This window comes from Dendropsophus ebraccatus, chromosome 9 (genome assembly GCF_027789765.1).
Source record: "Dendropsophus ebraccatus isolate aDenEbr1 chromosome 9, aDenEbr1.pat, whole genome shotgun sequence".
NCBI classification, from domain to species: domain Eukaryota; kingdom Metazoa; phylum Chordata; class Amphibia; order Anura; family Hylidae; genus Dendropsophus; species Dendropsophus ebraccatus.
This window is the reverse complement of record NC_091462.1, coordinates 72539903-72567642: the sequence shown is the minus strand read 5'-3', so window position 1 is coordinate 72567642 and position 27740 is coordinate 72539903. Positions and strand designations below refer to the sequence as shown.

The 27740-nt window shown below is 39.7% G+C and overlaps 1 protein-coding gene across 5 annotated transcripts in view; it reads left to right on the top strand.

Annotated features, from left to right (window-relative positions):
• Positions 1 to 27740, top strand: part of MYO1B (myosin IB) — a 136722-nt gene that overhangs the window by 63856 nt on the left and 45126 nt on the right. For all 5 annotated transcript variants that reach the window (XM_069983606.1, XM_069983607.1, XM_069983604.1 and 2 more), the window contains exons 5-14: positions 1746 to 1850; positions 1946 to 1992; positions 4394 to 4457; positions 7753 to 7851; positions 8085 to 8188; positions 9979 to 10126; positions 13081 to 13199; positions 15323 to 15409; positions 16608 to 16673; positions 23087 to 23191. In XM_069983606.1, coding sequence (XP_069839707.1) covers positions 1746 to 1850; positions 1946 to 1992; positions 4394 to 4457; positions 7753 to 7851; positions 8085 to 8188; positions 9979 to 10126; positions 13081 to 13199; positions 15323 to 15409; positions 16608 to 16673; positions 23087 to 23191 — 944 coding nt within the window. The remainder of the gene's footprint in view (positions 1 to 1745; positions 1851 to 1945; positions 1993 to 4393; positions 4458 to 7752; positions 7852 to 8084; positions 8189 to 9978; positions 10127 to 13080; positions 13200 to 15322; positions 15410 to 16607; positions 16674 to 23086; positions 23192 to 27740) is intronic.

Below are 27740 nucleotides of genomic sequence, written 5' to 3'. Positions count from 1 at the left end.
TATAGTATATTTATGACATATTAGAATAAGTGACTGTTGGTACATGGGTGTATACACTATGAACACCTTTGCTCTAATTTTTGTTGTTTTGTTTCTTGAACGTAAAATGAAGCATCTTTTTAAATTGTCTTCTTTAGAAATGTCACCATGTAGCTTCTGCTCCAGGAGTAATAGGATAAATCTGTCGTACATGGATGATTGTCAGCAGAAAAAAGACCACCTGGTCCATCTAGTCTGCCCTTATGTTTCCTTTATTCTTCTCTTAGGTTACATATATGTTTACCCCGGGTTTACATTAGAGTACTATGAATTTATCAACCACATCTGCTGGGAGTTTGCTTTAGGCCTTATTCACACGTTCAGTAACATTGTCCGTAATCACAGATTCATAACCACGGTTCAGCTTAGAGCACATTGATTTTTATTGGGCTATTCACACAGTCAATTTTAATTTTGATCCGTAATCCGTTCCATAAAAAAAAAGAGCATGCCCTAGTGGGGATTGTGATTGTTGTACGGATTACCAATAGAAGTCTATGGGATCCGTATTTTTTGCGGACCTGTAATGTCCCTAAAAACCACAGATCAAATCTATGCAAACTAATACTATTCACATTTTCCACGGATCACAGAGAAAAGATAGCGGGAGGTTTTGCGGCCCAGAAAAATCACTTCACATTGTTTCTGATTTTTCTCCTAACTAATCTTTAGTTTGTGCCTCCTTCTTGGGCTTAGTTTTTTATTAAAACACCTCCGGAACCGTATTTAATAGATATGAGCGAACCTCGAGCATGCTTGAGTCGATCCGAAATCATGGATATAGTCATTGGCTGTATCCATGTTTTCCAGACAACCTTAGAGCTTTATCAAAGTTCAGCAGCCCCAGCTAATCAAATACCGAACGTTCGGGTTCGGATCGACCCGAACCCGGTTCGCTCATCTCTAGTATTTAACCCTTTCACATATTTAATATTTGATCACCCCCCCCTTTTAAGGGCCCGAACTAACAGCTGTCCATATAGGTCAACAGACCCACATTCACAAGTGCAACACAAAATGCTTTCCTCCGGTTATCTGTAACTCTTTGCATTCAGGTTTATGGTTTGCCGTATCGCACATGCAGTACCGGAGCAGATAACAAGGACAGGCTATGTTTGAATAAATACAGTATTTTTGTAACCTTTATCATAGCCTACCTGGTGTCAGCAGGGCTGTAAAGTATGCCTCTAAACAATGGTACATGCAGTATTAATGTTATCTGTTACACATTGTGTTCTTTATTGACCGGTTTACCTATTGTCTTCCCTTCTCATTTGGAAATTGATTTTATTATTTTTTTTGTGGACAGTTCTCTCTAATGCATTGGCCTAGTATCTCAGTCATGGCTACCTCTGGAGATAACAACTGGTTGCCATGACTAAGCATCTATTGTAGCATTACATTGTGACTATTCTAAAGTAATACATATACATTCTGGCTTCACGAGAGTGTCATCTGTCATTACAGACTTGCTAGTCATTCTGGCACATAGAGTGGTAGATCCAAAGCAGGGAACCCCCTTTATGAGGTTCATATATCCAATAAAGGCATATGGACGGGAGTTGTCATCCTACAGAAACCCATTTTAAAAGATTGAATCTCATTTTTCATACAAGCTATTCTCCTATATATCTCCAGTATAACATGCATGTCAGTCTAATATATTGATACGTATAACCTACACCTCTAAATATTGTGTCTTTCAGAGGCGAGCAAACTGGTTATGTCTTATGTAGCAGCTGTATGCGGGAAAGGAGCTGAAGTAAATCAAGTGAAGGAACAACTCTTGCAGTCAAACCCAGTTTTGGAAGGTAAGAATTGGACTTTATTTGCTTGCAGACCATAAAGAGATGCTCACAAAGCATTTCTGTTATTTACGTTTTATTTTTAATTTTTCTGTTAACAGCATTTGGAAATGCAAAAACTGTGAGGAATGACAACTCTTCCAGATTTGTGAGTATTGTTTTGTTTATACTGATACATTGCTATGATATAATAGCAAGTGACTAGGGCAACTGAATTACTAAACTTATGGGGGTTGTCTGGTGTAAATTGCTATGTAATGATGCTGCCAGGGCTGCATACTTACCTGTCCTGCTTGGCCTCATCTGACAATTCCCATGCTGCTTGGTGTTCGTCGCTGTGCTCCTCAGAATTTCTGCTGATATGCCATGTGGACAGAAAATGAGCACTCTGCATAGACAGCATGCCGAGTGGTCATTTCCTGTCAACAGAAGTTCTGAAGAAGAGGACAGCAGAGGACACCAGGCAGCCTGGGAATCGTCACATGAGGCAGAGCTGGGCAGGTAAGTATACAGCTCTGTCATGTCCCCTGGCAGCAATGTAAAATAGCAAATTACACTGAACAACCCTTTAAAGCCCTTCTACATGGCCCAACACGGCTGTGTGAGGATCAGTGAGATCATCGGTTGTCTACAGGGCCTTTAGGCTATGTTCACACACAGCCTGTAATGCACAATACATTATCGTGAATTAGCACTATGTTGTTGATAAACTAATGATATTTTTACTGCAATTCTGTCAAAATCTTGGGAAAAATATTACTTTCTTACTGTGAATTTGTGACAAAATACTAATATAATACTAAAATACAAAATACTAATGCTAATTAAGCACGCATTAAATGCTATGTGTGAACATGGCCTAACAAGGCTCAAACAATGGTGCGGACTATTAACTTCATCATAGTCAGCTGTACTTTCTGTTTAAAACATTGTTAGATGGCCAAACATCTTCCTGTGTGAACTGCTTCACAACCAATGCCATCAACCGCCAGAAGAGCAACTTCTGCCCCTTTTTACGTGGGCAGATTATTGTTCGTGAACATTTCTACCTGCCGATATTTGGCCCTTTTTTAAAGCCAATACAAAATGTCATAGTAAGAACATTACTAGAGATGAGCGAATTCACAGTAATAGGGCAGCAAAGTGCTTTCTTATCTCAGAAATCCCCTCACCGTATGTAAGGGGGCATTTTGAAGTAATTTTGGAGGGGTGGGCAATATTAAACCTAGCCAGGGGAACCTCCTCCTTCTCAAAAGATTTATATATTTATCTTGAGTTATAGTCCTTAATGTACTAGATAGGTCATGTACTAGAGAACAAACTGACCAGACAAGTATGCTTTTACAGAGTTACCCCAACACTACTGTATGTTAAAGGGAAAGCATTATAAGGCTGTTGCATGTAACAAATAGAACCCATCACTTTTCATTAAATGTTAAAGGTTTTTTTTAAATGAAATATTTTTACCTTTTATGTCCTATGTATCTGTGGTACTGAGGGAAATGATTTGTTCTAAAATCTTAGTGGTAAAGGTCATCTTGAGTATTTTGTGAGAATTTTCTAAGCCACGTTACAATTTAGGACACATGTACTCCCTTGAACAGAGCATTTTCAGCTGCAGGAAATGTCGAAGAGTCATACTTTTCAAGAATGTAACACATACGGGGAACATTTATTGGAGAACAAGACTCTAGTTTTCCAACCACATAAACAAATTCAGGCTGGTTATTTACCCTCCCTTCAAGTTTTCTGGAAGAAAGTTGTTCTGGCCTGAATATGTAGGCTAGCGGTTTTATCGACCATACATGTGGCTTGGTGTGGCATCTGGCCTGGTTTATCCCCGCTTACTGTTGCTATGAAGGGATGTGTCCAATGCCCTGCTCCTGTTCTTATCCAGTATGTATCAGGAAGGGGATTTTTCTCTTTGGAGGATTTGCGGGATGATAATTTTTTGTTTTAAATGAGTAAAAATGGTTGTGAAAACATCTTATAGGTGCATAGATTGTCTGCAGATAAACACCACCTGGTCCATTTAGACTGTTCTTATAATATTTTCGTTTTATTTTTATCTTTGGGTAGATATATTTGGCATAATGGAGGAACTGAATGGATTCTCTCTTTGGTTATCATTGACTCCTTGTATTGTGCATTGGCTCTGGTACTTGCCATAATAGAGTATCAGCTTTACCCAAAGTACGCTGTATAGCAGCCCTTAGTAGCAGCACAATCTAGAATGTGTCCCTTTGGAGCATAAAGTTCATGAACCCCAGTTTTGTACAAGTTATACAATGTATTTGCAGCTACTTTCATTTGTGAAACACTACCTAGACCATTGTGGAACCATGTCATTGCCATGTTCTACATACTTAGAATTGTGGGGGACTTCAGTGCTGTCCCTTAAAAAACAATTTCAATGAGTTTTACATGTCTGGATGCATATCTTCTACATCTGTTTTTCACAAAAAGATCATGACATGTACTCATGTTAAGTGATGTAACACTTACATAATATTCATAATGCGTCTTTTGTGTTATTTTTATGTCTTTAGGGAAAATACATGGACATTGAATTTGATTTCAAGGGAGACCCACTTGGTGGAGTTATAAGCAACTGTAAGTACCGATATTAGGGAAAGGTAAATAGTCCTGGTCTTGTCCTTATCCAGTATCTGGCAGGAAGGGGGCTTTTCTCTATGGAGGATTTGCAGGATGATAATAACTTTTCTGTTTTAAATAAGCGAAATTGGAAGTAAAGTGGTACTAAGACAACAATCAAATGAAAGAAGAAGAAAAAAAAATTTGTGAATAAAATAAAATTCTATATACATAGCATTGGGTGACCGAGCACTTCACAGGAAACTGAACTGAAGAGTTTTTTTTTGTTTTCTTTTTGCAAATTTGTCTTGAATTCTTTTAATGGCTTCCTCTGAAATGTGTGGTCCTCCTCCTACAATAAGAGTAGGTTTCCTCAAATTGTTAATACCGATGACAAATGCTATTTGGCTTTGGTGGATCAATGACAAAATGCTGTTAAAAACGCACACTAGGCTGCAATTACAGTTTCAGTATTGCTGACTTGCAGATCTCAAAATGCCTCGTGTTCCTGGGTTGTGACTGAGGCTGGGGGCTGTTTGTGAGCAGAGAGAGGCGCTTAACAACCATTAAAAATATCTTTGTCTCGCTCTTTTAAGTGGTAAGAGATTCATTCATGCGTGGCTTGTGGTTGCAGTGACAGGCTATGTTCACACAATGTTTTTTTCTGTATGTCATTTTTTTTTTCTTCAAAATGATGTCCTTTCACGTTTTGGGTGCCCTTCAATACAATGATGGCCGTTGGTACATTACTGTAGTTCAGGCCCTTTTGGATGTGGTTCTTTATTGAAGGTCCATTGAATTAAGTCGTAAAGATGGTGAAAGGACAGTGAAAGTTATTTCCACGTCCGCACAGACAACAACTGTTTTTTAGTACACTGTGTATTGGGTGGCCGTCATTTCATTGACTATAATAATAATTCTGTAATAACAGACGTTCTTTTAATCTTAATGAATGCAAATGGTAAAGTTGTGCTTCCTACCTGTTTTTAGGACAATGTAATGTTTCATTATAAAGCACATGTTCCAGTATACATTAAACCTATGAGATACTGGATTTTCTGAAATGATTTGCTGTTGGGCATATTACACACAATAAGGCAATGAAGGCTAATAACTGTATAGAGCAGACTGGCCTGACATGATATACAATAGGCCTATTATCTGTGTATGCAATGTGCTGGAGAAACACATGCTAGCTAATGTAACATAGCTGTCTGTGATTCCTAATCGATTTCCAACAGTTTGTAAGATGCATTTTGTACCACAATGGGTTACGCACATTTGTCACTGGCTGTTATATAGGACGTGTTTAGATAGTTGATATGGGTTGCATTGATGATTTAGTATGACTTGTGACTGTAAGAAATGAACATAAATCTACACAATGTATAAATCTTTGCTATCCCTGGCTGCTTCCTTTTTACTGCATTATAAAATGACGCTGACCTGACTGTCCAGATGTAATATCTTTATTGCACATTATGCACAGCTCTGCTGCTTTTGATCTGCAAATACAAATGATCTTGTTAAATGTCTATAACAACTAGATACATCTCCAGACAGCCTGCTCTTTATCTAGCCAGACAATTCATACTTAGTCAGCTGAATTTTCCTGTTTACCACTCACATGACTGACTGCGTTAGCTTCACGGTCAGATCCAGGCACCCGTCAGCACAGCTATCTTCAGAAGCTGGGAACAGTTTACTGATGGAACAAGGTCAAAACCAGAAGCACACATTTTCCTTTCCCTTAAATTTTAAGAGAGTGGGACAAGACCAGACAATAGCCAGTTCTCCTCTAATAGTTTGGAACACATCTGTGTATCCTACCTCCAGGATTTAATAGGAGGAAAAATATGAAATCATGCATTTGTAGATGGTTATAGAAATCTGAACTTATAGATGGTTATAGAAATCTGAACTTATAGATGGTTATAGAAATCTGAACTTATAGATGGTTATAGAAATCTGAACTTAGGTGTCTGAAGCATAGTGGAAGACTTAGGTGTCCTCTGAATGGGAAATATTTACCTACCAATAACCCAGTGAGCTCCACAGGCCTTGTACCACTAGTCTTTATCTGATGTAAATTCTGCTAAAATGTCATAGAAATTGATAACAAGGGGTAAGGTTATAGTTTTAGCCTTCAAAATATCTTAAATGTTTGCTGACTTACAAATAATGATAGTGGTGATGTGTTAAAAGAGGATAACCTACAGGGATAACTGGGGCAATGCAAGTTGTCGGTTGACACCTGTGTATATGGCCGCCAGCATTATGCTCATTCATACAAGCTGGTCCGGTGATTATAAAAAGACCACATTACAACTGGACCACAGAGCATATTATAAGTTCCATAACTTTCATTTGTGCAAGAATAAAAGTTGTTTTCAGGGATTAGAAAGATATGTCTCACCAGAAACAGCTTTATACTTGTCTATAGGCCTGATTCATTGCCAGGTTATGAGCTGTAATAAGAGCCAATGGACAAGGACAGCACTATTTCTCAGGGAAGCAAAACCTTCCAGCCAGAACTGACTATGGTAAGTTCAGGCTTACCATGAATGCCCAGCATTTGACTCCCGGTGACTGGAGAAGATGGATGCGGCCTAATCTCTTCCCACATACTTTCTCTATAGACTGGGATCTTATTTTTCCAGAATTTGTACAATTCTTCATTGTATATGTATCCACTTGTAATCCACTTTGGGCATTCAACACAGGAACTTTTTTTTTTCCATGCATTATCTGTCCTGTTCTTAAATGCAAACAATATGTTGACCTAAGTTCTATGCAGTTGCATAATATATTGAAGTCGCTATAAAACAGGCAGTCTTGCCCTATGAAAGTCTTTTCATTGTTTTGGAACAAGCTGGAACATTTCTCCACTAAATGTCAGAAGCTGTTTGTTAATCATATAATTTATTGGTCTCTCATGCCCTTTATTGCTTTGTGATCTGCTCCCTTTGAAAATGTAAACTCTTGCAGAAGTGTCTGTACCTTATCAGGGCTCTTAGAAGTAGCGATCAATCATTGAGTGAAGTAGACCAGATTAAAGATTGCATAGGAAAGCTTGGTAGGGAAAAAAAGGGACTACAAACTGCGTGTTTTGTGTCAGACAAATCTGTAGGTCTAAAATGACCCTGTTCTCCTAATCACACCCAGGCCAATATATAGGCCTCCCTGATCCCTGTTGTCGTCATTGTGGACAGAGCTCCCTGGCAAATGGCATTGACCCCCAGGAGGAGGTAACTAAAATAAAAAGGCTATTTCATGATAATACTGAAATATTTTCTGTCTGACTTCTTTATAGATCTCCTAGAGAAGTCCCGGGTTGTCAGACAGCCAAGGTGTGAAAGAAATTTCCATATCTTCTATCAGTTGCTGTCTGGTGCGTCTGAGGATCTACTAAGTAAGTATAAACATGACAATGAAGAATGTGCCTTTAAGCAGTTTGCAAGAATTTTCTACTCCTCTGTAGTTTTTATATATGTTTTCATTGTATATTGGTTCATGTGTCAACAGAGGTGTCCATGCCCAGCCCATGACATTACAGTTTATTCTGTTTTGTTCCGGTAAGTGCTGAGCATGTTAGTTTTTTTTTTTTTCTGTTTTGATTATGTGTTTTTTCTTTTTTTTTTATAGATAAACTAAAGCTGGAACGTGATTTCAGCAAATACAACTATCTTGGTTTGGATTCTGCAAAAGTGAATGGTGTGGATGATGCATCAAACTTCAGAACTGTCAGGGTAAGATAGGAAATGTATTATAAGTTGGATCTGTAAAAATTATGCAATGATCATAACGATGTAGTGGAGTGTATACCCGGTTGGTTCACATAGTTGCAATGTATTGTCTGTTTTTTGTGCTAAAAGGACAGTTGGATAATTGATATTATTCATTTAAATCTATTGTATGTTTTCTTCCAACTGTATGGAAATACAAGAGAAAAGTTGCAAAACTATAATTCCGATCATTCCTGTATAACCAAAGCTTTAGCTGTCAGGGCATGGTGAGAACTGTAATTTTGCAACAGACAGTAAGCTGCACATTTGACACCTGTGTCCTTGGTAAGTAGTTTCTCAGATACTGACAATGAACTATTAGGGTGGGTCAACACTACGGAATCCGCGCAGATAGGTTCTAGTGAATTCCGTTGCTCATACCCATTCACGGCCACGCCAGTTACACCCGTGCCATAGACACCATTCTATGGCTGGGCGGATTCTGCATTCCGCTGAAAGAACTGATGTGTCAATTCTTTCGACAGAACGCAGAATCGGCTTGGCCATAGAATGGTGTCAATGGCACAGGTGGATATGTGCGCTTCCGTGAGCTGGTACGAGCGACGGAATGCGCCTAAACTTATCCGTGCAGATTTTTTCATCAGCTGCTAAGAAGTGCATTCAGAATTTAAAATGAATATGGCTACATTTGTATATAAGTAACAGAAACCTAATTTACCAAAATACTTCTATTTTAAAAGGTTGATATGGTATTTTTTATTAAAATTATTGTAAATGACACGGAAATAAAAATACAGCCAAAATAATAGTTGGCACAGTTAAGGGTATAGTCTATCATTCCAAAAGTAATGCTGAGGGTGGTGCAGAGAGAGAGCGAGAAAGAGGAAAGGGAGAACCCCCCCCTCCAAAAAAAGACAAAAAAACTAAATGATATTTATGGTCTTCTGCTGCAGATCCTTCTGGTCTCCCTCTGCCTTAAAATGAATATGGCTACATTTGTATATAAGTAACAGAAACCTAATTTACCAAAATACTTCTATTTTAAAAGGCTGATATGGTATTTTTTATTAAAATTATTGTAAATGACACGGAAATAAAAATACAGGCAAAATAATAGTTGGCACAGTTAAGGGTATAGTCTTATCATTCCAAAAGTATTGCTGAGGGTGGTGCAGAGAGAGAGCGAGAAAGAGGAAAGGGAGAACCCCCCCCTCCAAAAAAAGACAAAAAAACTAAATGATATTTATGGTCTTCTGCTGCAGATCCTTCTGGTCTCCCTCTGCCTGCTTCTGGCTCAGGGGGCAGTTAAGCACCTACGTTTCATCAGAATCTTCTGAATCTTCCATGTCTTTGAACACATACAAGTGGCATATATAAAAGAAAGCATTGGAGTTTAAAGGGAACCTGTCACCATGAAAATGCTACCTAATCTATCAGCAACATGTTATTAAGCTGGAAGAGCGGAGTAGATTGATATATATCTTTAGGGGAAAAGAGTTAGCCTAGGGCTAGGGCTGAATCATCACAATGAGAGGTTGTGATCAAACGTCTTTGTACCTCTTCATCAGAGCTCCTCTTATCAGGTAGCCATTTTATTAAATGTCTAGTTACGCCTGGACAATGTGCAGAACATGGAAGGCCCCGGAATGGGCACAAAGTTTTCTCTTTATTTGACCAACTTTTATGTACATGGTTAAAAGAAGAAAAATAAAAATAAGTTGTATTTTTTAGTTATTTTTTGTCTGAAATATTGCCATTGGTTTAAAATTGTTGTTCATTATGATTTTTTACAGAATGCTATGCAGATCGTAGGCTTTATGGAACATGAAACGCAGTCTGTTTTAGAAGTTGTAGCTGCAGTGCTCAAATTGGGAAACATCGAGTTTAAACCAGAATCTCGTGTTAATGGCCTGGATGAAAGCAAAATTAAAGATAAAAATGGTAAGGACGCTGTCTGAGCGATACAGTAATAGGACCCTCTAATGACCCTAACCAAAAAAATGTCATCTGTAAACAAGCGGACTTTGTTGCTATTAAGTGATCCAGTAAATGAAAATGATGGCTTAAGGGCTGCACTTCCTGGAGAGCAAATTATAGCCCGAAAAGAGACCCTGCTAATAGACCCTCAGAACAAGACGTCTGTGTCTTTGTACGACTCTGAAGAATTTTAGTGCCTTTCTGTCCCTGACATTACAAGGTGTCCAGGGAAATTGAATATATGGGTGTGGTCTGAATGACTACATCATGGCCACAAATTGGACTAGCCGCAGGAAAGAATGTGTTGTAAACCTCAATATGTTCCGTTCTAATTAAAAAGGGACTACAAAAGAGAGCAAACACCATACTAGATGCCTTTACTGCAATTAGTTCCTGGAGAGCGTTTCCATTGTCATGCTAAAGCAAGCTCCAGTAATCTGTAAACTTGTTACTTATACTGGGAACTCCCAAGCACTGGCATTGTCAGATGAGTTTTACTACATGTCTTAGGGCCCTATTCCACAGGAAGAGAAATCGTTGATCGCTTTATAAGACCTGGACCTATTTTTATCGTTGCTCGTTCGCAAATTGTTCGCATTGACGCATTGACGTCATTCGGTCATTCGCAGTAGATACGAACGTAATTGCGAAGAAATAGGAAAGAAAAAAAGATCGCAATTACGATCATAAGTAACGATTATCATTCCATGGAAATGAGTGAACGTTTTCAGGTCTTTCACAATAGCAGTCGTTTGAGATTGTTAATCGTTAACGATTATGCAAACTATAATCGTCCAGTGGAATAGGGCCCTTAGAATGGCTTTTAGGCCTCTTTTAAAATGAGCCAATTATTGTCAGAATGAGCTTTCATAGGAAAGCATAAAGCTGTTGTTACATGGTGCGCTTGTTGTGCAGTTAAGAATCTAAAACCTGTTTTGTATCATGTTGAATCAGATAGCATAAAGAGGAGATAATACTTAGGCTGTGTATGGGGGTATGGCATTTTTGCTGTTCATTTTACACCTAGTTGCAGTATTTTACCACAGTTGTGCAATTTGAGGCAAAATAGTACCAAGAACATAGTAAAAAAGCCACATGTGAACACAGCCTTAAAGCTTATGAGATTTGGGCTCATCATTATTGGCCTGACTGAAAGGGCCCTAAGGCCTCATCTACCCATCATTTTTTTCTTATGGGACCTCAGAAATCTGGATCAATAATGTCCTGGAGAAACCATCCATTTTGCAAAAACAGGGTGTTGATAAATGGCCACTGGAAGGAGCCTGCCTAGGGGTTACCAGACAACCCTTTAATAAATCCGTATGTCACATGTTTAAAAGGGACCCATTGACTTCTATTGGAGTCTCTTTTTGCTGAACGGATCAGGAGCCTTGTATAAAATTGATGTGTAGATGACCACATCAATGGCTTATTAGTTCTATTAGCACATCACAATCCTGATTTAAGGACAGAAAAAAAAACTTAAGTTCTAAGGCAACATTTACACGTTTCGTATTGCACCCATAATCGTGGACTGACAGTTACAGGCAGCTCTATGGACTTATTTTAAGTGGCTCAAATCACACATACCGTACGTATTACAGGCAGGTCCTAGCAAGGACCCGTATTTCTTTATAGAATAGGTCTGGGCATTATGGGCACTGTATGGATGCACTTTCCATAGGCTGTCTGTAGCTATGGGTCCATGGCTTTGGACTGCCTAAAGAACGTCGGTGTAGCCCTGGGCTGTGTTTTCAATTAGCATTTTTGGTTTTGCTGAGTATTTTTTTTTTTTGTTACATAATCAGAACCTAAACTGTGTGTCTGGGCTGCAGTGTGATCAGTATCACCAGGCGCGTTTGATCAATACAGCCATTTGTTTGAGAGTTGCTTCTAATTTTGAAGAAAGCATATGACTTGTTTTAACATAAGTCTGTTATTCAGTCGTGACAATGAAGTCGAAATTATAGTCACATGGTAGGGGGCAGGGAAAAGTCAAAACGGTTCTTGCTACTAGATGATTTTACTCTTTAATTCAGATCAGTAAGAAATTGTGGTTACACACAGCAATTAGTTGATTTTTACGATCAAAATTTGTGGTCCTCTTGAAGGTTTATATCATGGTTTAAATAAGTTTTAAGTCCTTACATGTTGAGGAAAAAGTAAATGACCATTTTCTATTGCCATAATAGCCGACCTCTGTACAGTTTTTGATTTAAAAATGTATGGATCTATGAAGACCAGTACAGACAGATCTAATGTATAGACTGGGTAAATCTTCGAAAAACACACAGTTTGAGAAAATTCACCTTTGTCCTGTAACATGTTCACTTCTTTTTATAAAAAGCAGAAGGACACTTATTAATTTAAAAAAAATGGGAGTGGACATACTGATAGTAATTTGAGACTTGTACGCCAGATTTGAGAATAAAAAGTCAATTGTTACACAAGCCTCATTTGCATGGAAAAATGTAATGCCTCTCATGATTATTAATTATATAAATCTGTAATACCCCCAAATAGACCCCCTCCTGTTGTGTTATAGGATTGAAAGTGCCCTAAGCTATATTTTCTACTGAGAGGCCTGGAAACAGCTAGTCATTTACAGTATATGCTATCTGTCTTTGACAATATGGCTTTACACAATGTGAGGAGAGGACACAACCTGAAATGACTAGGGAAATTTTTTTTTCTCTCAATTGATGTAGGAATTCCCCTTGGCATGTTTGAACAAACTTTAGCAACCTTCATTAGTATTAGTATGCATATGTATCGGCTTCAGTAACGTACAGCACTGCTGATACTGTAGGGTCATGCTTTTATTGACATGAGGATTTTTTTATTTTACACCATTTATGGCTGTGTTAGAATAATTATATACCGTTTTATGTATTTTCTCTCCCATTAATAATGAACAGAGTTAAAAGAAATTTGTGAGCTGACGGGCATTGACCAGAGTGTGCTAGAGCGAGCTTTCAGTTTCCGAACTGTAGAAGCCAAACAAGAGAAGGTCTCCACAACCCTCAATGTTGCCCAGGTAAGCTATTAACCAAGTTTTGCATTTTGACAATCTGCTTTCTTTTCTGATTTCATCTGCAATCTCAAGATAATAATATTGCATCCAGGTTACTTCCCTGTTTTGTATGTTTTAGTATACAGTAAAATTGCTGTATATTATTGATTTATAGTTTCCAGAATAGAACTATATGTTCTCTTTTTTTCTGATCTCGTGTATAATTGTACATTTGTAATTAATACAAAGTATATGTACAATGCTGTATATGTGACTGATCACATCATATTTTAGGGCTATCCCCAAAGTATGTGTTGCAACCTGTCTGGAAAAAATAGCTTAGCGTATGCTGCAGCGTGTTCCCAACTGGCCCATTCACTTTAATGAGCCAATAGAGTCAATAAATGACTTAAAGCAACTCTGTACCCACAATCTGACCCCCCCAAACAGCTTGTACCTTCAGATAGCGGCTTTTAATCCAAGATCTGTCCAGCAGGTTTGATAAAGAATAAATGGAGACACGGGGGGACATTTATTAACCCCTTAAGGTCAAAGCCAATTTTCGCGTTTGCTTTTTCCATTTTATGTTTAAAAGTCCATAGCGCTTGCATTTTTTCACCTAGAGATCCATATGAGCCCTTATTTTTTGCGAAACAAATTGTACTTTGCAATGACAGGCATTATTTTTCCATAAAATATGCTGGGAAACCGGAAAAAAATCATTTGCGCTGTCAAATTGAAAAAAACCCCCGAATTTGTTTTGATTTCGGGGAGTTTTGCATTTACGCCGTTTGCCCTATGGTGAAACTGACTTATTATGCATGTTCCTCAAGTTGTTACGATTACAATGATATATTACATGTATAACTTTAAAATCGCTCCATTCCCAGGCTTATAACGCTTTTATCCTTTAGTCTATGGGGCTGTGTGAGGTGTCATTTTTTGCGCCATGATGTTTACTTTCTATCGGTACCTGGGTTGCGCATATACGACTTTTTGATCACTTTTTATTACATTTTTTCTGGATTTGATGCGACCCAAAATGCGCAATTTTGCACTTTGGATTTTTTTTGCGCTGAGGCCGTTTACCGTACGAGATCAGGAATGTGATTAATTAATAGTTCGGGCGATTACGTGCGCGACGATACCAAATATGTTTATTTATTTGTTTATTTAATAATTTATATTTATAAAATGGGAAAAGGGGGGTGATTTGGACTTTTATTAGGGGAGGGGATTTTTTATTAATAAAAACACCTTTTTACTTTTTTTTTTTTTTTACATAAACTAGAAGTCCCCCTGGGGGACTTGTATATAGACAGCACTGATTTCTCATAGAGATCAATGCTGTGTATATACACAGCAATGATCCATCATATCGGTGATAGATTGCTATGGCCTGCTGCAGGCCATAGCAATCTATTGCCAAGCCGGGATCAGCGTCATTCCGACGCTGAGGCCCAGGCCGGCCAGAAGAACGGATCTCCCAATCGCGGGGGGGGGGGGAGATCCGTGGCACTAGACACCAGGGATGTTGTGCATAAAGCACTTCAATGCAGCTGTCAGGTTTGACAGCTGCATTGAAGTGCTTAATTAGCCGACGCGGCAACGGGACCCGCGCCGGCTAATAGAGGCACTGCCCAGCTGCAGACTGCAGCTGGGATCGGTGCCGTTCAGAGCGGGGTAGCGGCGGGACCCCGCTCTGAACACCCCCTCGCGCCACCATGACGTACCAGATACGTCATGGGTCACAAAGGGGTTAAACATGGTGTATAGTGAAACTGGCTCAGTTGCCCCTAGCAACCAATGAGATTCCACCTTTCATTTTCCAAAGAGTTTGTGAGGAATGAAAGGTGGAATCTGATTGGTTGCTAGGGGCAAGTGAGACAGTTTTACTTTACACCATGTTTGATAAATCTCCCCTATGATCATGCATGGCCGCCAGTCTATTCTGATGGAAGACTCTGGTCCCCATTCCTGAGATAGTGGGGGTACCAGCAGAAAGACCCCATGTGATCAAACCATTCTGAACATAGGGGATAGCTTATACTGATGGGATACCCCAAGTGTAGGATGTATTTATAGTTTAAAATTCAGTGTATTCAGATTTATTTTTAATTTCTATTTTTTTTTCCTCTGATATGCAGGCCTACTATGCACGTGATGCACTGGCAAAGAACATGTACAGCAGATTGTTCTCCTGGCTCGTCAACAGAATAAATGAGAGCATTAAGGTACAGCAACTATATGAACAGTCTCTATTTCTGTTGGCAGGGAAGTATAAATATATAAAATGTTAGTTTTAAAATGAGAAATACTGCTAACCCGAATTGTAGGTCCTAAAGTGACACAGCCTCCGTGATTGAACAAAACTATTGCTTTAAAATTCTAGAAATTACAGCCAGTTTTAATAGCTCCATTTTTACAGGCCCCCAATGTAATTTGACAATTCATGATTAAGAGTATGTTCACACAGAGCAAAAGTGGCAGAATTCTGCTCGGAATCCCGCCTGCCTCAGTTTATGTAAATGTAAATTCTTTTAAATGGTTAGGAATAAAAACACAAAGAGGGTGTGGGTGGTATCATATTTCTGCACCTTATATGTATTCAACTTAAAACTAACTTTTCCCCTATCCACAGGATGGGGACAATTAATAGATTAAGGAGGATGCAACCTCTGTACCCCCCTGGCGATCTCCATAGAGAATGAATATAGCCGCAGTTAGCCAGAGATGTCATAGTGGAAAGTCTGGTGCACCTTTAGGCTACATTCACACACAGTCAAAATTTACAGTTTTTTTTTTTTTTTTTTTTTTTACGGCTGTCATTTCCCAGCAAATACTGAAGTTATGAAACAACAGCCACTGTCATTTAGATGGTGTGTGAACAAAGCCTCAAACTGTCTAGCATACATTTGGACGATTTTTAACTGGCACACTGTTGTACAAGAAATGTGTGCCAAAATTAGAAAAATGTTTGGTGCACAGTGGCACTTTGGCCACACCCACTTGTCTACAGGGCACAAAAGTATCTAAAGCGCATGAAAACCTAAACATTTTTTAGTGCAAGTCATGTGAGCCATTTTTTGGCATACAGTTTAATCTCCCCTAGAGCATATTAGAAACTAATTTAGGCTTTTATAGATCCATGAATACGTAGAACTAGTGAATGTAGAGTGAGGTCAGCAGTAATGCCATTGGTGTCTGTCTGTTCAATAATACAAAATCCTCATATAAAAATGTCTGTCTTCTAGCAGCGACCAGAAAGACTACATGTAATATAGTGATTCTTCAAACTCAGATTTGTCAGGAGACCGATTGTTCAGATTGTAATTTTTTCCCACCTGAACAGAGACTAAGCAATTCTAGACAACTACAATATTTCCTATCATGAAGCGTTTCCTCTAACATTTATATTTTATATTTCTTAAGGCACAGAATAAAGTCAGAAAGAAGGTAATGGGAGTCCTGGACATTTATGGCTTTGAGATTTTTGAGGTGAGGCATTTTTTTTGCTTGGCTAGGGGAATCTGCTACAAGTGGTATAGATGATTCATAAAATCTTATGGTAATGTGGACGTATTTTCCACAGGAATATCTACTCTCTGCAAAAAGCAAAACCTAAAACCTTTTTTGCTTTCTTGCTGAAGGCATAGATTCAGTAACTGCACTGTGCTAAAGGTTTGTTTAAGGACAAAGTAACTGCAGGCCCTAAACCATAAATTGACTTTGCAGGGTAACCCCATTTTAAAAAAAATTTTCTACCTTATGTTCTGAAAATGAACTCCTTTTTTGATTCCTTTCTTGAAGGGTTATAATTTTACATTGATACAGTTGAAAACTGTTAAAAGTTTGCTGACATGTTTTACCGATAGGAAATAATGAAAGCCTTAATGCAATTCTCAGTTGCCATGCATCCACATCATACTGATTTAGATGGAACCAGCGATTCTACCTTGAGAGATGTTGGTTGAAAAAAAAGAATGAGTAGCTGGATTTAAACATCACAATTCAGTTGTTCTTAGGGTACATAGGTGGCTTACCCCCCTCTCCTTATTAAAAATATGTTAGGCTCAGTGCCCATATGGAGTGATTGGGAGTCATAGCTGTTGGCTAAAAAAAGGTTTGGTCAGAAGCTTATATGTATGGCCAGCTTTAACCACCAGCCAGTTTGGCTGTGCAAATGTTGTATTAATGTAGGTGAGTAGTCATTGTACTTATTTTCTATGCAGTTTTCTTTAAGCAATTAACAAATGTAGATTACACTATTTCAGCTGACCTCACTGCAGAAAGATATCCCCTACCCCTAAGATAGAGAATAAATAGCGGATTGGTGTGGGGTATGATGGGAAAATGGACAAAATGGACATGTCAGTTTTCTGTACGGCCACATTGTATACAGAGCGTATACAGTGCAGCTGTGGTTTAATAGAAAACAATGCAGATGGCTCTGATGAACAACGGCCGTTGGTAGCATCTGCAACAACGTCCGTTTGATGTGGCCTAGCGTGCCTAAGGGTGGCAAACGTGGCCTAAGGGTGCGTTCACAAATACAGGTTCCGCAGCAGATTTCATGCGGTGTTCAGTTATTTAGATACATTGATATCTGCATCATCAAATCTACTGCAGGACCTGTACACATGAACGCACCCTTAGGGTATAAACCCACACACCGTATATGCAGCAGATATGCAACAAATATGCAGCAGATTTGTTGGTACAGATTTGATGCTGTGTTCAGTTATTTAGATCTAATCTGCTGCGATTTTGCTGCGATTTTGCTGCGATTTTGCTGCGTATCGCAGCAGTAAATACGCTGCATATACGGTGTGTGGGTTTATACCCTTAAAGATAGTTCTACTGTTTTGTTAGTTTATTTCCAACCCCTTTCCTTTTATAGCTAGAACTACGGTCTGCCATTGGTTACAATAATTCTACAGATTTGTGTTAAGCCCTTCTGTCTATTCTGCTTTCTCAGTTACAATATATTAAAAGCTTTCCTTTTTGTTATATCTATTGCTTTATCTGGCCTAGGAGACTCTTAAAAAGTTGTCAGGATATGCTTTGTGGTCAGGTTCCATTCGTCTTGCTTTGCAATTCTCAATGCCTTCCCTTATAGCAGCCATTTCCCTTAGCTATGGCAGTGTGCCTGGGGTCTGGCAGGAGTCCTGCGAGAACTAGCTGTGTGTGCATCCAGTGCTTGATGAGATGAATGTGTGTAGGGTGAGGTGGAGGCAGCCGGCTTATGTCAGCAGAATACATTCTTTAGCTGTGCTGAGCTAGGGAGATGACAACAGACTGTTTGATGGAGTACCATAGTCCCGCATTCCAAATAGTAGCATCCGTACACAAATCTAAGTCTCAGACCTTGCGGTCTATTCCGTTTCATTAACTACATGGAATAATATGCAGGGCAGAACTGACCCACCTAAGTACCACAGTTACTAAGCAGGTCCAGCAGAACCCCATTTGAAGCTGTTTTTGGGACAGTTACTTACTCTAAAAGGTTTATTTAACTCAAACATAACTTTTGATATGTTGCTGCCCATGGTGACTAACAATTCCTTCCATACTTTTTATTATCCAATATCCTCCCCCCCCCCCCCCAGTTCTGGGCTGCTGCTGAGCTTTTTTCTCAAATTCCCCCTCCCACTCTCCTATCCATAACAACCGATGTAAACATGTCCCTGGCAGGCTTTCTCTGTAACTTTGTAATGGGAGGATTATTCAGTGAGTTCAAATCAGGAAGTTGACCTCAGATCAGGGGTGTAGCTAGGATTCATGGGGCCCCATAGCAAAAAAAACTGCCTTGGGCCCTATGAATCCTGTAGCCTCCCTCCTCCAAGGGTTGGTACCCCATATATGTCTAAATCCATCCCCAGCGTCTGTATGATCCGCTTTCATTTCTTTCGCTATCAAAATCTGCTTTAGTCCAGCAAATACTGCCAAGATTGAAACGTCCAAAGTCTTCTACTCCTCCGTCTTTTCATTTACAGACCTAGACAATCTATTTTCATTGTTGTACATCCTAGCTGGGGAGTTGGTCTCATTTACAGGAAACTGACACTAGTTTTATTAAGGGGACAGATGCTGAATAATGGTGTCGTGTTTTCAGCCATGCTTCTGTCCCATCCCAATGCTTGCATCCCTCTGTGCTCTGTAAACAAATGTTTCTATCATTAGAACTAGCAGAATTTCATGGAAACAAGCTGTGCAAGGGCTGGGTAGGGCAGGGTCTTGGATATTTCACATATCTTTCTAATTTTCCCACAATTGCTTTGGTTAGGATGTAGAGCTTCGAGGATTATTTTAGAACATCAACATTTTTCTTTCCCTGCCAGCTTCCTTTTTGGCTTGTCTTTTAATTAAAGCATTCCAATAATGCCTCTCCTCCTATTTATACACTGCTTTCTGTCCTCCAACCTGGAGTCTTGGTCTCAGTTGCACAAATTAGGTATCCCAATATATAGATTGCTTTCTGGCTACCTTTGGGATCTATGTAAGCTTCTCTTATGTTTCACAGTGGGTCATGCAGTCATTTGGTTCCATTAGGAGCCATTGGTATCTGTTGTGTTATCCACATCCATCTTTTTTTTTTGCTCTTCTGACACCAAAAAATGGTAATGTGAACAGAGCCCACTTTTCTAAAAAGTTGCTTTGAAGTGATAGACTGTGTTATGCAGTGCAGGATTTAGGGATTCAAAGCACAGCAAAAACAACCCTCTGAGACACCACCCCCTCAGGCGTTGCCTATGGGATAGTGCTGTGTACCGTTTACCCGTAGTTCCTTCTAGCCTTCTTTTATGTTAATACAGCTGATCATAATCTATACAGATAACTTCAGAAAATACATTATTCAGGTTGTTGTGCTGAAGAAATTATGTAAACTTTTGCTTTCAAGAAGTGAGTTCCCAATCACTGAGGAACTATGAATGGTCAACCCTTTGACAATACATGTAGTACAATACAACGCAGTAAGGTCAATAGCGCCCTAGAATATTTTATTGAGTTTTATCAGTTAAATAAGGAAGAGGACTATAGGTAGTCACATACGTTCAATTGCTGTCTGCCTAATGTTTGGCTGTGGTTACTTGACCAAATTCTCCCATACACGTGAATACTCAGATCGATTGAGCATTCATGTGTTTTCTACAGGGGGAGTAGAGAAGGCGACTGTCGGATTTCTCAGTCAGCAAGCGATTATAGTGAGCAATTCTGATGTTGTTACATTCACCGATTGCTGTTATAAACTATTGTTAATTGTTCCTCAGGACGACCCGCGCATCACGTTTTATCTGCGAACGAGTTATTACAGAAACAGATTTGTGAACGATTGACTACCGACAATACTTTTTCGACATGTTGACAACAATTAACGATTTTTCGTTCGTTGTTGGGTGTTATCACACATGCAGATAATGGTTCATTTTCGGTCATTATAGTGAATTTTTATAGTGTAACAGGGACTTTAGAAGCACTTACAAAATCAGTGGGTTCACATGACCTCACCTCTGATAACTCTAAGGTGACCCTTCCTTTGCATATTAGGGTATTACATATACAGCAGTTCGCTATTAGTCATTATCTCATCGCTCACTTTGACATTGTGTCTGTTGCTTATAGGCAGAATCAAAGCTGCTCTAGATAATCTACTCTATATGTATGTGCTTTTAGTTGCTGACTTGACTGGGTTGGTTTTGGCTTTAACTTGCTCCTGAACACCTTTAAAATAAGTTATGTAGAGCCTACAGGTAAGTGGCATTGTTGCCGAGATGACTATAGCCTCGCCTGTTTCCTTTCTCTCACTCCTGGGAAAATCTCATTACCCAGCTTTTAAATAGCACATATGAATAAGGATGACATCATGTAATGCACAGCTTTGCATTGAAATTGGAGATGCCCAGGATATGTGGAACAAAAGGCATGATCTCCAGTTACTACAGCCAAAAGCAGAACATGTTTGACCTTTTATGATAAGACCACACAACAGCCCTTGATCATTGTGGATGAGTTGCTATATAATGGAACGGTGACCCTGGGAGCATTATGCATTACTTACCAAACTGAATTCTGGAAAGTTTTAATGTAAAGGAAAATGTAAATGATGGACAAACAAAGGGTGATATTACATGGAACGATTATAGTTCAAAAAATCTTTAAATTGTTCGAATTTGAACAATAATCATTTAGTGTAATAGCAGACAACGATGAAACGACCAACGAGAAATTTTTGGTCGTTAAAGAGTTTGGACCTATTTTTATCATTGATTGTTCGCAAATAGTTCGCATGTAGACGTCAATCGCAGTAGCTGCAAACGCAGTGGCGATGAGAGGACGAATGCAATAACGATCATAAGTAAGGATCAGTGCTCCGTGTAATTGGGTCGTTCCCCATAGCGGTCATTTGAATTTGTTTATCTTCAAAAAATCGCTTCGTGTAATAGTACCCAAACAAATGACAATTTAGGCAAAAAAACCACAATGGATCATTGGCAACATAGACAAAGCGATTATTGGCCTTATTCGGCCGATACCAACCGTTAAGGCCGATGATTGCTTAGTGTTATAGAAGACAATGATCAGCCGACATGCACAATGGCAGTTGATCGTTGTCTTTTAATATGTTAAAACAACGACGATAACTGCGATCTGCTTCTGTCGCTCCGTCTAATAGGACCAGCAGCAGAAGACCGCCGCTATCTTCTGTGGGCTGCCCGGACGATCTAGCAATCATCCGGGCAGCCTCCCCGCGGCCCCCCTGCTCTTACCTGCTCACTGCCAGCGCATGTACTAGCGGCAGCAGCAAGCCGGAAACGAGGGGCAGGCTGACCTGAAAATTTGGCGCTCGCTTGCTCCTCTGAATCGCCCAGTGTAATAGGGGCTTAAGAAGGTTGTGAAAGAATCTGCTTCAATGCGTAATATACCTAGTAAAAAATCTAAATGAAGAAAATCACTGTAGCACTCGCAGATTTTTTTTTTTTTGTCCTTTAACATATTTAATCATGCCCCCCTCTTTCCCCCCTTTCCCTTCTTTCCTCTAGACTATAAAGATTTACTTTAGTCTTTCCTAAAATGTTTTAGGCTTCACACCCTCCACCATTTTTGTAGCCCGTCTTTAGTTACGTTCTATTTTATCAATATATTTTTGTAGATGAGGTACACACAATGGACACAGTATTTCAGATGTGATCTCACTAGAGCTCTATACAGCGGGATCACAATCTCCCTCTTCCTACTGGTTATACCTCTAGCTATACAGCCCAGCATACAATTTGCTTTTCCTACTTCCTGGTCACACTGGTGACTCATTTTAAGGCTGTCAGATATCACTACCCCTAAATCCTTCTCTTCTAAAGTCTTTGCTAAAACAGAACTGCAAATATGATACTTGGATAGAGGAAGTTTTATTTCTCTTTTTTCTTTGGTCTGACAATATATTTTGTGGTTTCTCACTTTTGTACTCACAGAATTCAGTAAGTATTGGACATGTTGCAGTGAGTGTTTCTTTGCATGCCTTGTGTGATATGATGGTGTTTGGGCTTACGTGTGCTTAATATGACTTTGTATCCAAAATATAACTTCTGTTTGTTGATGTTTGAAATATTTGTGCACGATGTGTTCCAGGTGTGTGTGTCCTATACATGGTTTTGCTTTGCTGTGGTTAAGTGTTCAGTGTAATATATAGATACATATACAGGTATATTCCGTACGCTATTTGTATTTTTGATGGCTTTGAGATTAACTTTGCAATTGCTTGTAAAAAATCAGGGCTTCTGACCTGTAAAAGAAACTCTGCCTATTCAGGTACAAGACTGTAAATAAATGGTAATATCATGGCTCTCTGCCCTGAAGTTGGTATTTGTCCAATGTGATTTGGTTCTACATAATAAGCTTTTATTATTTACTTACAGGAGAACAGTTTTGAGCAGTTTATTATAAACTACTGCAATGAAAAGCTGCAACAGATCTTCATTGAGTTGACCCTTAAGGAAGAACAGGAGGAATATATACGTGAGGTAATATTATTTTATAGGAAATCTTAATTCACATTACTTGTTATGTACGGTATGTAGCACTATATGAGTTCACTGGACTAGATAACCGCTATCCCTGCACGTCTTAACTTGGTTGCATCCCACAGGAATACATAGATTTGCCTCAAGGTGTACGACTAAATGGGGTATCACAGATCAAATCTGCAGGTGGTAGTATCATGTAACCTGAGCCTCAAGGGAAACAATGCACAAACAATAGAAGGAAAGGGGACAACCAGTCTAAATTAGAGCAGGAGGCTTTCTTGTGGTCTTTTAATGTGTTATTTATAGCCCATTGTTAGATTATAGTTTTAACACGTAAATGCTCTTGTAAGGACATGCATTTTACTTATATATTACGGATTACGCATTTCTTTTATGCAGTATTCCCAGTGAAATGTATAAGTTGTTCCCTGTGGCATGTGAGGAAGGGTCCTCGGCTGTGTCAGTTATACTGTATGTTTTTTGCATAGAAGAATTCTTATCAACTATTCATTGTTGATGCTGTAATGGAAAAGAGCCATGTGTTTGAATAGCTTTGCGTAGGCAAATTACATTTGCATTATTGACTCAGGTTCCAGCTTCAACTAACAGGTACAAAGTATATATCAATTGTCTAGAACATGTATGTTCTAAAGCTGGCAGTAAAAGTATAGCTACTGCACCAAATTGCTTATTCGGTGAACCAATATCTCTCCAGATTCTCCAATATCCGACCATGCATGTGCTTTGAATGGGTAGACGGTAGGGGAAGCCGCTGCCAGACAGCCCTGGGGGCAACCAAGAACTAAAGGATAGGGCAGTAAAAATGTAACATGACTGATTCTTCTCCCTTACAAATCTGTTGTTGTGAGGGAGTCTGGAGACCCCATATACCATAGATGGTTAGCTGCACCCAACGATTTTGGTGGGCTTAGCCGTCAGATTATGCATATTGCTGCCTTTTGTAGTGCTGTATATCCTTTTATGATTGTTTCTCTACCATCTATGTTCAGTCTTGGCCCGAATTAAACATTTATATGTACAGTTATTACATTTGTTTGTAGGGAATATTATGTAGTGTGAAACCTCACTATATACCACACCCATTTTGTGGCATAGGTCAGCAACCCATGAGAGCAGGATGCCTCCTTAGAGTATGTTAACATTGAGCAAATCCGGCGGAATTCCACCATGCTCAGTGTCCTGCTGTGAGTGAATGAGCGGGCGTGCGCTCCTCCACTGCCGCCGCTCTTCGTCACTTCTTTGAGCGGAGAGCGGCAGCAGCGGAGGAGCGCACTCCCTCTGATTCACTCACTGTAGGACAATGAGCACGGCGGAATTCCGCCGGATTTGCTCAATGTGAACATACCCTAAGGAGGCATCCTGCTCTCATGGGTTGCTGACCAATGCTACAAAATGTGTGTGGTATATAGTGTACTCCCCCATAGACTGGCTATGGCACACTGAGACAGGCCGAATTCTGCCTGTTTGTGACCATACCCTTATACCACAGTGTGTCCCTTTTGGACTAATCTGCTTCTCTCTGCCGAACATGTTGACTAGGTTCAGCACATTTGTAAACGTATACAATTTTTTTCACAGGGCTTAGACTATTCTTTCCTGGATTGCCAATGTATACCTCAAAAGACTACACGAACCATATCATATTTTCCTGATCGTTGGCCAATTATATAAAAGCAAATTAAACCTTCCTGCAAAGACTATGTTCACACAACGACAAAAAAAGAGAAAAGGCAGATGCATTTAATATTTAAATAGATGTCCGTTTTTGCCGAGATTTAATTGACTTCAATGCAATGACGGACGTCCAATGCACACAATGTATTACATAACGGACGTTGTCTGCGCAGACTTCAAAATAAAGATCATGACAATTATTTTTGGATGTCTATTGCAAATGGCAGACATTATTGTGAACATAGCCCAAGAAAGCTTTCCATAGGAAAAAAAAGAAAATATAACCTAACACTGTACACTACTATAACTTTGCTATAACCGAGAGCTGTTCAGTTTCCTACATGAAGAATGTACTAGGGTTGGGAAACCTAACTTTAAATTTACATTCTCCAACTATTAAAACATAAAGATAAAAGATGTAAGAGACAACAATGTTTATACTAATTTATAGTAACCTCCAATGGATTTTACTGTCACTGTATCATTGAGGGGACATCAATAACTGGACAGCTAACTAAGGAAATGCTTGGGTAGCAGCTGTGTCAGCTCAAGAATCAGCAATATCTCCAGGGCTTTTAGGGTGAACCTGGCCAGCTTGTTAAAACTCCAAGAACCAAAAGAACTTGTCTAAACCTTTTCACCCCTTTGTGTGCAGATGGGGTTCAATAATAATGGTAAGCCCCGCCACTACACCTCATCAGCTCTGTACCCCCACCGGTACAAGTCCCCCCCCCCCCCCCCCCCCCCCCCCCAAAACACACACACCATGACCTGTTTCTTCTGGTCAATGAAAGTGCTTCTACTCCAGCACCTGCAGTTCACAGACAGGTGTGCACTAGACAGAGGTGTCAATCAAATGACTGCCTTGCTCGGGGCGTGCGCATGGGGCCGGGACTTCCTGTGTCTTGACTCTCTTTTCTAATGAAGAACTAGTTGAAATTTCGGCCAGTATAACAGTATATAATTAATGCAAACAGCATTACAGTTAAGGCGATACCAAATCTATGGGTTTTTTGCTTTGACATTCATTTATTAACAGAACTGGTGTATTTTTTACACTTTTTTTTTTACCATATTTACTAACAAAACACTGCAGTCACTGAGCTCAGGGAGATGAGTGACAAAAAATCCAATGGAGTTCTCACTCAAGAGTCTCCACTGATACATTGCTCCTATAAATTAAAATATGCAAAAAAGGGTCCGTGGAGCCCCAGTTTCGAGTCTCAAAACATGGAAATAGCTAGATATCCCTCCAGGGGAGGAAAGCCTGTTGCCAAGGGGTGCTTCTCAGTGGGAAGATCACCAAACCACCCTAATACTTAGCCCCTTAAGTCCCACTCAGCTGCGAGTATTGGAACATAAATAGGAAAATACCAGGGTGGCCCCTTTTGAGTCGAAGTCTAACTCTGTGGTGAGTATTGCAACATGACAAGGGTTTACTAAAGCCAGACATCCATCCACAGACAGCTGTTTCAGGGTATTTGCCCCTCATCAGTGTGAAAAAGGATTCTGGCTAACAGGGGCAATAAAAAATATAGACCAACAAAACACAGCAATCACTGAGCTCAGGGAGATCAGTGACCAAAAAATCCAATGGAGTACTCACTCAAGAGTCTCCACTGATCCATTGCCCCCTATAAATTGCCCCCTTTTTTGCATATTTAAATTTATAGGGGGCAATGTATCAGTGGAGACTTAAGTGTGTACTTCATTGGATTTTTTGTTACTGATCTCCCTGAATTCAGTGATTGCTGTGTTTTGTTGGTCTAAATTTCATTTCCCCTGTTAGCCAGAATCCTACACCACACTGACGAGGGGCAAATAGCCCGAAACAGCTGTCTGTGGATGGATGCCTGGCTTTGGTAAACCCTTGTCATGTCGCAATACTCGCCACAGAGTTAGACTTTGACGCAAAAGGGGCCACTCTGGTATTTACCTATTTATGTTCCAATACTTGCAACTGAGTGGGACTGACAGACTAAGTATCAGGGTGGTTTGGTGATCTCCCCACTGGGAGGCACCCCTTGGCAACAGGCTTTCCTTCTCTGGAGGGATATCTGGCTATTTCCTTCTTTTGAGACTCGGAACCGAGGCTCCACTGACCCTTTTTTGCATACCATATTTAGTAGTCCCACTAGGGCACTTGACATGTACTATGTAGCGCAGTGTATTTTGCTTGCATAATAGTAAACTATCGACTATAAGACTTTCCTTTAACAGGACCTCTCAGGCTCACATACCTTGCAATGTGATTAAGTGCCTCTGGGTTTCCATGGCAGCTGGCGGCCTATGAAAGGCTCTGGATGACGTGACAGAGGGAGCTCTCTTACACAGGGCCCTATTACACGTGACGATAATAGTTATATCATTTGAATTTAATCTATAATTGTCCCTGACCATAAAATCATTGTTAATTGAAACCATTCGCCAATCGTTCGCTGTAATTCTGCATTTGTTCGCTAATCGTTCAGTGTATTTTCAAATTTTTCCTTCTTTTGCTGGGATCACATGGAGTAAGCAATCGTAGCAACTGTGGTGTGTGCTCTACCGGTCACCTGTTGAGTTGTTCCAGGTGATGCCACTTCTGTGGTGGTTGGTCGGTGGAATATAGCTCAGCCAGATGGTATGTAGTTGTGATGCCAGTACTCACTCAGCACACAGGTATGGAGGCATACCTGCATTTAGTTTTCGAGGCTGGCTATACCCATTCCTCAATGGTCGGTGACCTGCCAGGCTGTGATGGGTCCCTTGGAAGGGAAGAATAGCTTCCATTGGTGCGCAGATCACAAACGAACAGTAAGCCTTTGCTCACTACAGCTGTGCAATATACATACGTGAATACACATAACAC